This window comes from Penaeus japonicus, unplaced genomic scaffold (genome assembly GCF_977035675.1).
Source record: "Penaeus japonicus unplaced genomic scaffold, GWHDUDI00000001_assembly GWHDUDI00000033, whole genome shotgun sequence".
Taxonomy (NCBI): domain Eukaryota; kingdom Metazoa; phylum Arthropoda; class Malacostraca; order Decapoda; family Penaeidae; genus Penaeus; species Penaeus japonicus.
This window is the reverse complement of record NW_028234435.1, coordinates 17962199-17974698: the sequence shown is the minus strand read 5'-3', so window position 1 is coordinate 17974698 and position 12500 is coordinate 17962199. Positions and strand designations below refer to the sequence as shown.

Here is a 12500-nt window from a genome sequence, read left to right as displayed (position 1 = left end):
ATTATTTTATTCAATTGAAAAAACGCTTTTAGAAATTCAAATGACGTGTGTATTTTTATTGTGATACTCCAAACTCAGTAACTATTGTTGCTCATGGCTTCAGTTCCAATAATAATCATTGCCTGAGTCACATTTCGATATGTGTTTGTCTCTCGGCGTACTCAATCTCTCTCTCTCTCTCTCTCTCTCTCTCTCTCTCTCTCTCTCTCTCTCTCTCTCTCTCTCTCTCTTCTTCTTCTTCTTCTTCTTGATCTCTCTCTCTCTCTTGCTCTTCTTCTTGACCTCCCTCTTTCCGTTTCTGTCTTTTACTCACTCTCCCTCCCTACCTCTCCCTCTCTCTTGCTCTCTATCTCACTCTCAACAAGCTAGAAAAAATATTTTCATTCATTACACGTTTAAATTCATAACCTCATCATCCCATTTGTAATCATATTCATTCACATCCAATCTTCATCTTAACCTCCTTCCACCCCTCTCCTCCCCTCCCCTACCATCTCAACCCCCCCCCCCCGCCACCACCACTGTTTCAACCTCTTTCCCCTCCCCCTCCCCACACCCTACACACACGCCCCTCCCTTCCTCCCTCCCTCCCCCGCCCATAGCACCCACCGCCCCGCCACCATCCATCACGATAAACATTGAAAGCTATACCATGAGCCTCGCTAACGGACAGGAAGCCGGACGATTGAACAAATGAACGGCAGACATCGGGTGACAGAGCGCCGTTTGCGGACACGGGAACGAGGTAGGCGAACGTGAGCAAGACCTTTCGCCGACGCTTTGCTCCTGGTTTGTTACGAGGGAACGAGTGCCGGCAGGTGCTTTCGGCTCCTGTGGGTGAAGGCTGCCGGTGCTTTGCTTTGCTACTGTTGTTTTTTTCCTCCTGCTCATGTTCCTGTTTGTGTTGTTGTGACTGCTCTGTGTGTGTGTGTGTGTGTGTGTGTGTGTGTGTGTGTGTGTGTGTGTGTGTGTGTGTGTGTGTGTGTGTGTGTGTGTGTGTGTGTGTGTGTGTGTGTGTGTGTGTGTGTGTGTGTGTGTTGCAGTGCGAGTATTACACCACAACTGAATAAGTCTCTACGTGAATTAAATAACAAGCCAACAGCCGGTAAAAAGCCGTTAGTAACTGCACAGATATTACAATAACTGAACAACCGAGATTACAAACTAGAGCCTACAGCTATATGCATCATCCCTGAACAATTAGGGCCAGAAGCCACATCCTAACTGAACAAATTCAACCAAGAAACTAACTGCCTTCGTAACCCAAACGGTTGCGGTCGATAATTACGCGCCAAATGAACAACTGCCAACACGACCTATTTTCCAAAGGACCACTGGCGCGCAATATACACATCCTGACTGCAACAAAGGCGAGCAGGGCACAGAGAATGACCAGGATAGAGATCTCTTAGTAAACAAATGATGGATAAGAGGATGATGGCAAGGATTAAGAGGGATAAAGGGGAAAGGGTCACCGCTATACGCCAGCAGTTCCCGCCACAAAGGGAAGCCAGAGAGCAAGAACGATGTATGTGTACATATGCATCGGGGCCATCCATTAAGTACGTACGTTCTGAGGGAGGGAGAGGAGGGTCAGCAAAAGGCAGTACATGCTCGTATACGGTGCTGAGGTACGTACCGTAACGTCTCTTATCATTAATCAACTTTTTGTTTTTGCATAGTTTAAAATGAATATATTCTGTTGCGTATTGCATTCCACTTTCGCTATCCAACCCAACGTAATGTTTCGCTTTTAACTACATAACAATTGCAAGCGATCGCAAGAATTCATGTTTAGACTGTCAGATCAATTTGTTTAGACTGCTTGCGCAATGCAGGTATGTTTCAATCTGCTTGATAACAGTAATATTTACACGCGTATGAGCAATCATACTAAGTGATGTCTTTGCAATGGATATGCAAGATGTTGCTCTTAAAATCATACAAGACTTAAAAGTTACGAGGGGTGTTCTGCTAATTGGGACCTGCGATGATTTTCTCATAAAATATGAATGGCGAAATCTTTGGAATTTTGTATCAGATATTTTGTTGTTTGTGCTGTTGCTTTATTTGTATCTGTCGTATGTGGATCAGTTTCTGTGTGTGCGTGTGCGTGCGCGCTGGTATGTTTAGAAAGAGAAAGAAACAAACACAAAAAGACAGACACAAAGAAAACGAGAGCCCGACAAACTGAGGTAAACACCGAAACAAACAAGAAATAAAATGATTCTAAACCGTCATTCGACCAAATCATTTTCAAATTTTCCCCCAAATCAGTCAGCAAATTCCATCCTCAATCTAAAATATCGTACCTTCACAAATTTATTTATTCATGTTCTTCCTAATTTAGCCCTTTCGCCGATCCATCTCAATCCTTTTTCAATGAGCGCTCAACTGCCTCTTTCCCGCCATTTTTGACAGGGTTGGTGTGATTTAAATTTAAATGATTCAACGGCACTTAACTGCCGGTCGCTTCAAATCCTAATTACCACATTTATTTTCTTCGTAATTTCGTAATTTCTTTCATATTTTTTCCTGATTTTTTTCGTAGTTACATCTCTTCGTTTCTTTTCCGTTTTAGTTATTGTATTTTTCTTTTTATCCTTTAGCTCTCCTTTCTTCAGTTTTTTTTTTCTAATAAGGTGTAATCTACAGAAAAAAAAGAAGTATTAAATGTCTGAGAGAAACAGGATAGAAAAGTAAAACTAAAAGAGAAGGAGAAAGAGGAAGAAGAGAAGAGGAGGAAAAAGAAAAAAAAGGGAGAAGTAGAAGAATGAGGAAGAAATGGAGGTAAAAAAAACAACAACACAAAAACGAAATGGATATGTGATGGAAAGACGAAACGGTAAAAGAAAAGACAAAACAGAGAAGCACAACTACACAAAGAGAAGAAGGCCCTGAGAGGGGAGATAAAGGGAGGAAGAGAGAGAGAGTGTGGGGGGGGGGGGTAGAGAGGGCGTACTCAGGAAGCAGACAGGGAGACGAGTCAACCATCACGCCACTACAAGGACATCGTGGTCATCATTTGTTACTTCTCGCCCTCCACCTCCCCTTACTCCCTTATCACACTCTCCTCCCCTTTCCCCTTCCTTTTATCTCCCTTCTCTTTCCCTTCAATCCCCCCCTTACTCCCTCCTTCCCTTCCTGCCTCTTTCCCCTTCTCTTGCTCACTTTTCCTCTTCTCTTCCTCCCCTCCCCCATTCTCCTTCTCCGTCACCTATTCGCTTTCTTTTCCTATTCTCCCCTTTTCCCCTTCTCTTCCTCCCCTCCCCCTTTCCCCTTCTCGTCCCTCCTCCTTCAACTCCCCCCTCCCCCCTCCCTTCCCTTCCATCAGCAATTCTAAACCTTACGACTCATGCATTTCTCTCTCTCTTCTCCTTTCACCTCTCTCTTCCCTCGTTATCTTCCTTTCTTTTCTTTTTTTTCTCCTCTTCCGTTTCGTTCAACCTTTTTCTTTAAATCATCACTGCATTTTCATCTTTCTTTTCACTTTATTCTACTCTTTATTATGACTTTATCTATTTCACTATTCATTTATATCTTTATTATCATTCGGTTCACCTCATTTCTATTTCCATAATTAATTCATCAATCTAGGTATTTCTCATCTTAATCTCTTTCTCATTACTGTTTCTTTATCACTGCTCTGTTGATATCTTTAGTCCTCTATCTCTATTACTTCTACATTTACGTCTCTCTGTCTCCCTATCTCTTTACTATTATCTTTATGATCTTTTGATGTTTCCTTGTTTTCGTCACATTGTCCTCCTCCTCCCTCCCCTTTCTTCCTTTTCTTCTTCTTTTTCTCCTTACTCCCTCTTCCTCATTTTGATTATGTGTCTGTGTTTGTGTGTGATTACTTTCCCTCTCACTTCACCTCTATTTCTCTCTCTTTCTCTTTCTCTCTCTCTTTCTCTTTCTCTTTCTTTCTCTCTCTCTCTCTATCTATCTATCTATCTCTCTCTCTTTCTCTTTCTCCTTCTCCCCCCTCTCCCTCTCCTCCCTCTCCCTCTCCCCCTCTCCCTCTCCCCCCTCTCCCTCTCCCTCTCCCTCTCCCTCTCTTCACTTACCTCTCCCATTCTGTGTATATTTATTTAACCTTCTCTGCGACATGCGTATTCGAAACTGGTTTAAATGAAACTTGAGCCAGTGTCCCTCTGTGCTAGGACCTCTCTTTGCAAAAAAGAAAAAGAAAAAAGAAGTTTGCAATTTGGCAAGCGACAGATTTCAAAAGCTCATCAGCGCTAAATCGAAGAATGAATTAAATCCTCAGTGCTTTTATCCCTGACAGACAATTTATCGTTCCGTTATTTGTGACGGGATCGGCTGATTCATGTATAATGCATTAATTAGTGAACCGCGACAAGATCAGTTTATTCATGCATACTGCCTTTATGTGCGTCGCATGATATTTTCCCTATACATTTTTCCTGTTCTAAAATCTCTATAAACCAACACACACACGTAATCCCTTCAGCTCCCCAATATCATCAAAGGCGACACCTAGCGGCAAATTAATCCTCGACTCTCATTATCACAAAAAAGGAGGAAAGGGAGCGCACCTAAAATTACAGTCTATACATCAAAACGAACCCGCCAAAAAAGTGATAGACATTTATCCCCTCCACACAGCCGTGAAGCTCGCTTAGCCCGGGGAAACATGGCGGGCATTTTGCGTCCCGCTTGTTGAAATGACCCGGATTGACCGACGCGAGCGACGGGAGAGTCAAACTTGGGGATTCAGATCAATGGAAAAGAAAGAAAGAGAGAGAATAAAACAAAATTGTAAAAAGAAAGAAGTATCGGTGAAGCGATAAAAAAGGAGGGGCGAATTTGCGGGTGCCTTGAGCGAGTGGGTGGATACGAAACGCGGCAGTGAACCTTGCGAAGAGGGAGGCGGGAGAGAGAGAGAGAGAGATAGAGGAGAAAGTGAACGTGGCCTCCTCGAGGGAAGTAGGGGGGGAGGGAGAGAGGGACGAGGTAGAGGGAGGAGAAAAGGCAGAGTGTGGAAGGGCAGCCGGATGGCAAAACGTGATGGTGTAGGGGTGGGGGGGGATGGGGGATGGGGGGGGTTGTTACTAAGTAAGCAGGGGTCGTAAAAGTATACAGGGGATGGACGAGTACCTGCGGGCTAAAATTCACCATCTCATCTTTCTCTCAAAAGAGGAAAGGGAAAGGGGGGCTGAGAAAGAGGTAGACACAAATAAAGGAGGGAATAGAGATGGAAAGAAGACGAAGAGAAGAGCGAGAAATAGAAGAGGAAAAACAACAAATAGAGAAGAAAACAAAAGACAGAAGAAGCAAAGAGGGGAAAGAGGGAGATGAGAGTGAAAGTGAGAGTGAGAGAGAAAGAGAGTGGGACTAAGTGAGTGAGTGAGAGAGAGAGAGAGAGAGAGAGAGAGAGAGAGAGAGAGAGAGAGAGAGAGAGAGAGAGAGAGAGAGAGAGAGAGAGAGAGAGAGAGAGAGAGAGAGAGAGAGAGAGAGCGCCTCCACAAGCAGCGGACCGACCTTGGGCAGAGGTAGACCGAGTTACTCTCCTCACAAGCTGCGTCACACAGAACGCTTACATATGAAAACTCGACCCCGTGGTGTTGCGAATCGCGTGTCGCCAGGGTGTTTAATAAGCTTCCTGTTGTTTTGCTTGATCTTTATTTGCGTGTTTGTTCTGTGCATCGTTGCATTCGCCTATTTCTCTTTCTGTCTTTATATTTCTTTCTCGTTTTTTTATTTGTTTTCGTTTAGCCTACCACCTGTGTTTCTTTCGTTTTTGTTTGTTTCCACTCACTATTTGTATCTTTTTCTTTCTCTTTCTCTCCCCTCCTTCTCCCTCTCTCTTCGTCTTCCCTCCCTCCTCCCTCCCCTACTCATCCTCCTCCTACTCCCACTCTCCCTCTCTCCTTTCCCACCACTCATATTACATATCAAGGACGTATCTTAACCAACTGAGAGAGAGAGAGAGAGAGAGAGAGAGAGAGAGAGAGAGAGAGAGAGAGAGAGAGAGAGAGAGAGAGAGAGAGAGAGAGAGAAAGAGAAGGGGGGAGAGAGAGAGAGAGATCCAATGCGCGTCTTCTCCGTACATCCACTTCAAAATGAGCAAGTTTCCGCGACTGGAATACCCGGGATGTCTGCTTGGGTGGTTGGCCGGATGGATGAATGGATGGATGGATGGATGGATGGATGGATGGATGGATGGATGGATGGATGGATGAATGAATGAATGAATGGATGGATGGAAGGAAGGAAAAGAAGAACGAGTAGATTTACAAACAAATGAATAAATGGATGGATGGGTGGTTGGATTAATGAATGAATGAATGAACGGACTAGTAGGCTAGTGAGTCGGACGACTGGAACAGGACTACGAGACTAACAGCCAGAACGAATGAACAAAAAAACAATCAATTAGAAAGATTGACATAGACGAGAGGATGGGGGGGTTAGAGGGGGGGTAAGGGAGAGGATATATGAGGGGGAGGGGAGGGGGAGAAAGGGAAGGGAAGATAGGGGCATAAGTAGGAGGATTATAGATACAGGAGAAGGGACGGAAAAATCGGGGAGGGGAGGGGAGAGGGTAAGGGAGGGAGGGGAGATGGGACGGGAGTAAGTGGAGGGGAGGGTTTATAAGGGATGAGGGAGAGAGATGGTGGAGGAGATGAGGAAACGAGAATAGGGGGGCGGAGGTGGAGGGAAGAGTGAGGGGAGGTTAATGTTGGGGAGGTGAAGTATGTGAACAAAAAGAGGGGGGGTGAAGGACGAAGGAAATAGACAGGGAGGTAAGGGGGTGGGGGCAAGAAGGAGAGAGGACGGTAGAGATGGTGATGGAATGCTGGTGTTATGAGTGTGGGAGGGACGGAGGAAGAAAGGGAGAGACGGAGGCAGACAGACAGGCAAACAAAGAGAACGAGAGAGAGAGAGGGAGAGAGAGAGAGAGAGAGAGAGAGAGAGAGAGAGAGAGAGAGAGAGAGAGAGAGAGAGAGAGAGAGAGAGAGAGAGAGAGAGAGGAATATAAAACAGACGACAGATATATCGAAACAAACTGGGAGATACAACAGAGATCAGAAAGAGACAAGGAATACAATAAAAAGAAAAAAAAAGAAAAAAATATATATCACCCACTCCACAAAATGATAAGTAAACAAATAAATACAAAAAGGCGTCAAGAGGCAGCGAGTAGGAGCAAGCGAGTTCATTATTTAGGCAGAGTGAAAGTGCAGGTGTCGGCCTCGCGTCATGGGCAGAGTGGCATAAGCGTCATGAAGACAAGGGGATGGGAGAAGGGGAGGGAGGGTGGGGGGGAAATGAATGAGAGATGGGGAGGGAGGGGTAGGGGGGAGGTGAATGAGAGATGGGGATGGAGGGGTTAGCGGGAAAGAGGAGGTGAATGAGAGATGGGGGGGATGGAGGTGGAAGGAGGAGGAGGAGAAGGAGGGGGAAGAAGAAGAAAAAGAAGAAGATGAAGAGAGTGAGGAGGGCGAAGAGAAGATAGGGGGGAGTAGGACTGGAAGGTGGGAAGGGGAATGGGAGAAAAGAGGAGGGGAGAGTGAGAGAGGGGGGGAGAAGAGTGGGATAGGGGAAAATAAGAGTAGATGATGAAAATAAGAGTATATGATGAGAAGGAGAAAGAAAAGGAAAGGGGAAGGAAGGGGAATGAGTGAAGGAAAAGAGAAGGAAGAGAGAGGGGATTGAGTATTATGATAGGAACAAGGGGAGAGGGAGGGAAGAGGAGAAGGGGGAGGGTTCAAGACGAGAAGGGAACTGGTACCGGGAGAGAGGAGAAACCTTGACGCTAGTAATTTTGGGAATAGAAAAAAAGGCGAGAGAAACTGAGAAGAAGAATGTAAGGGAGAAAAAGAGGAGGAATAGGAAGAAGGTAGAGGTGGAGGGAGTGGAAGAGGCAAAGAGAGGAGGAATAGGAAGAGGGTAGAGGTGGAGGGAGTGGAAGAGGCAAAGAGAGGAGGAATAGGAAGAGGGTAGAGGTGGAGGGAGTGGAAGAGGCAAAGAGAGGAAGAGTGAGAGAGAGAGAGAGAGAGAGAGAGAGAGAGAGAGAGAGAGAGAGAGAGAGAGAGAGAGAGAGAGAGAGAGAGAGAAACAGAGAGAGAGAGAGAAACAGAGAGAGAGAGAGAAATAGAGAGAGACAGAGTGAAATAGAGAAAGAGAAAGAAAGAGAAAGAGAGGAGAGAAGGAGAGAGGAAGAAAGGCAGAAAGAGACAGAAAGAAAGATACAACAGAAGCAAGCAAATAAGAAGGCGTTCCTAAGACAAGACAAGAATCCCCAAGCCTTATAACTTTCCCATAGAAACACATCTTAACTGTGCTTAACTTCTGCTTACGTGTTGAAGCCGTTTAAGTGCAAAGTTTCAGACTTCCCTTTTAGAAGTCGGTCAGATTAAGTAGAAAAATAAATAAGTAAATAAATATATAAATAAACCATGGTCACTTTTACACTTCCATCTAAAAAGTAATTAAGAAATCTCAAGAAAAACAAATTAATAAATCCAAACAAAATTGGATAAAAGGAATCGAAACCAAAAATAATCAAACAAAAAAATAAACTGATCGACAGATAGTCTTAAAAATCCGAAATATTTAATTAATGAACACAAAATACGGAAAAGCCAACGGAAAAAAAGAACATAACTAGCATTTGTTTTTTCGTTTTTTCGTTCTTCCCGCCGAGCGCCGCCATCTTTCCCGGCCTGTCTGCTGCGTCACCGTCCCCGGGTCTTTATGCTTGTTCACCAGCCCGACCACGCAGGGCCTCCTCGCGCCGTTGTTGTTCAGGACAAGAGTGAACACTTAAGGTTGTTCATTGTTCATATACGCTCTGTATATATATATCCCCCTCCTCCTCCCTTGCCTCTTCTTTTTCTTTGTCTCTGGCGTTATCCACCACACTCGTGTAACAAGACAAAACAAAAAATAGCATGATATTCGGGTACGTCTGTTGAATTCCCTTCTTCGAGTCTTTTTCCTTCTCTTCTTTCAAGTGTTTTCCTCTTTTTTTTCGTGCCTCATTTCTTCTCCTTTTCCGTTTCTAACCATCCTTCTTTCCCTCTCCTCATCCCCCCCCCCCTCTTCTTGTCTTCCTCCGTCACCTATACCCCGTTTTCTGTCTCGCATTTCCGTTTTCTTTCTCTCTCCTTTCTTCCACCCTCGAGGGTAGGATAACCCTGGGAAGGCCAACGGCATTCCTTTTACTAGTCGCTAGGAGCGCTCTCTCTCTCTCTCTCTCTCTCTCTCTCTCTCTCTCTCTCTCTCTCTCTCTCTCTCTCTCTCTCTCTCTCTCTCTCTCTCTTTCTCTTTCTCTTTCTCTTTCTCTTTCTCTTTCTCTTTCTCTTTCTCTTTCTCTTTCTCTTTCTCTTTCTCTTTCTCTCTCTCTTTCTCTCTCGCTCGCTCTTGAAGGATACTGAGGGAAAGACAAAGGAGTAGGATGGTTACAAAAAGAGGGATGGGTTGGGGAAGATGGTGGAGGGGGAGGAGGTGGAGGGGAAGAGGGGTATAGGTGGAGGGGGAAAAGGAGGAGAATGGAGATGGCAGGGAAGGGGGAAGGGATAAGGGGAGGTGGAGGAGGAATTGAGGATGAAGGAGATGGAAAAGATGAAGAAGAAGGAATAGGAGGAAAAGCAGAGCAACCCCGCGCAAAGAACGAACAAGAAAATACAAACACGAAAACAATAGGAAAATACATCATCCACCAACGACACTCCCCGCAAAAACAAAAGGCACGCAAACAAGCAAGCGAGCGCGGTTAGTTCGAAAGGAGCTAGGCGTTGTTCCTGTCACTTGTTGCTCACCGCCGCCGCCGGTTTCTGAACGACCTTGGCTTCGTCCATTTGCGTTCCCCTTCACTCGAACGCCGCCGATACGGACACCACGCTACGCATTTCGTTTTTCTTTTGTTTTGTTCCTGCTATTCGGACTGTGAACGAGAGTGGATTATATTTTCTTATTTTGTCTTCCTCTTTGAATGTGAAACACGTTTTTTTTTCTCTCTCTCTTTCTCTCGCCTTTTCGTAACACGGTGTATTGGATTAGACGATAGTAGAATGTGAATGTGGGGAAATAAGTTTGTTTTTTTTTCTCTCGTTTGGGTACGAATCGAAGACGTGCGTTCGTTCGTTCGTTCGCTGTTGTCGCGTTCATTTAGTGGTCGTGTAATTTCGGGAGTTGTAACTCTCCAAAATCATCTACGGTAAATAAATTAATTAAAACACTTTCAATGGAGAGAAAACAAGACACTCAATATCAACGCAACAACAATCACCAGTTATTCTCCAGACCAATACAAAAGCTACTTAAAGCACGATCATTAATCGATATTGTACAACAATTACAACACACTGATTACACACACTACGTTACCATTCAAATTCTACGACCAATTGTTCCCATGTCCGTGTTTACTACACTGTTGCCAAGTCAGCGCGCATCTTGTTACCACACTTTGAACAATGGCTCCCTGTTCTGTCTTGCAACGCCAGAAATATGCATGTGGTCTTGTTTTACTTCTGCTGTTGCTTCGTGTTACTCTTTGATTGGGCATTGTTCTGTTGATCTGTTCGTGCATTTAGGTATTCTGTTTCTTTCTAGTTTGCTCTTATCCTTTCTCTTTCTCTTTCTCTCTCCCTTTTTCGCTTCCCCTCCCTCTTTCTCTCTCCTTAGCCCCCACCCTCTCCCTCTTTCTCATCATCTTCATCCTCTTTATATCTCTCTCTCTCTCTCTCTATCCATCTCTTTCCTTTTCGTTTCCCTCTCTCTCTAGCTCTTCCTCTCCTTCTTTCCTTTCCCTCTCCTTCTCCTTCTTCCTTTCCTCCTTTTTCCCCTCTCCTGCTTCCGCTCCTTCCCCTTCTCATTCTGACTCCTCTTTTTTTCTCTTTCTTCGTCTTCTTTTTCTTCCTCTTCCGCTTCTTGTTCTTTTTCTTGTTCTTCTTCCGTTTCTTCTCCTTCTTTATCTTGTTCTTCTTCTTTATCTTGATCTTGTTCTCCCTCTCTCTTTTCTCCCTCTCCTTGTTCCCCAGTCTCTCTCTTTTTTTTCATTGAAACCATCACTACCGTTTCATTTTGCAATCGAGTGGGACAAACAAACAAGGCTGGAAATATTCCATCACTGTCCATGGACTTCACTATTGCCTGGAAGTTGTTGTAAATTTATAAAATCATTATCCACCGCTGTCACTAACAACAATAACAGATATTGACTCCATCAAAAGGGGGGGGGGGGGATGAAACAGCCCATTTCTCACTCGTGCGAATGATATCATCATTCAATAATAAAACTTGTTACTGCTTTTGCTTTCTTGCTTTTGTTTAACTCACCCAACTTCCTGGAGGTCATGACTCGACCGCGGTCACCCAAACACTAACCTGGAGAAGAAAAAGAACACGGAGGTTAAACACACATACATAAACACACAGACACACACACACACACACACACACACACACACACACTGATGATCTTCCATGATCTTCCATCCCTTCGTGACACGCTACGGCCTGCCATGAAGATCGGATGATGCCGCAGCGGGTAGGGGGTAGGGGGTAGGGTGGGGGGAGGGTGGGGGAATCTTCTTAGCTACGAGGAAGGGGAGGGGGGGTCTAGGAGAGGATTTTGCTTCTATAAATAGGCTGTTCTGTTCTTTGGGGGGGGGGGGCGTGAGGGGGGGATAGGGGGAGGGGGAGGAGGTAGAGGGGTTATGGGTCAGCGTGATGGTTTTGTTGGAAGTTAATTAATACAATGAAATGATGATAAAGAGAGAGAGAGAGAGGAGAGATAGAGAAAGAGAAGAGAGAGAGAGGAGAAGTAAGAGAGAGAGAGAGAAAGTGACAGAGACAGAAACAAATAAAGACAGAGAGAGAGAGAGATAGAAAGAAAGAATAGATTAGAAAGAACATGAAAACAAAACAAAACAAAAAAAGAAACGGGACAAGCAAAGAAGCAAACAGCACCCCGAGAGAGAGGAGGCTCAGCTCTAAGCCCCTCTTCCACGCCCCTCCAATCACTCCCCCCTACCCCACCCCTACCCCCACTCCCCTCCTTCCCTCCAACCATCATGGGTCTTTACCAGGACACAAACCGTGTTTCTCGTTGAAGAGGAGGAGGGGGAAGGGGAGGGGGAGGGGAGGATGAAGGAGGAGAGGAGGAATGGGGAAGGTAGGGGAGAGGGGGAAGGAGGAATGGAGAAGATAAGGGAGAGGAGGAAGGAGGAAGAGAAGGAAGGATGGAGAAGGGGTAGGGGGAGGGGGAGAGGAGGAAGAGAAGGAAGGATGGAGACGGGGGTGGGGGAGGGGGAGGGGGAGAGGAGGAGGGATTGGGGAAGGAAGGAGGAAGAGGAGAAGGAAGGTAAGAAGGGATAAAATGAATAAGGAGAAAGAAATGACGGGGGGAGGGGGGAGAGGGGAATAAGGAGAGGGATGGACGAAGGTGAGGGAGAGAGTGGGGAAGAGAGAAAGAGAAAAATAAGCAGAACAAAAGAGGGGTGGAGGAGAGAATAAGGAAG

The 12500-nt window shown here is 45.2% G+C and overlaps 1 protein-coding gene across 2 annotated transcripts in view; it reads right to left on the bottom strand.

Moving 5' to 3' along the window:
* Nucleotides 1–12500, bottom strand: part of LOC122251829 (uncharacterized) — a 95010-nt gene that overhangs the window by 34391 nt on the left and 48119 nt on the right. Inside the window, exon 1 of one of the 2 annotated variants that reach the window (XM_086530473.1) lies at nucleotides 11317–11350. The exons of the other annotated variant lie outside the window; for it this stretch is intronic. Within the exon in view, the coding sequence (XP_086386599.1) occupies nucleotides 11317–11335 (19 nt within the window). The 5' untranslated portion in view covers nucleotides 11336–11350. Of the gene's footprint in view, nucleotides 1–11316; nucleotides 11351–12500 lie in introns of those variants that run through there. 2 annotated transcript variants of the gene reach the window in all.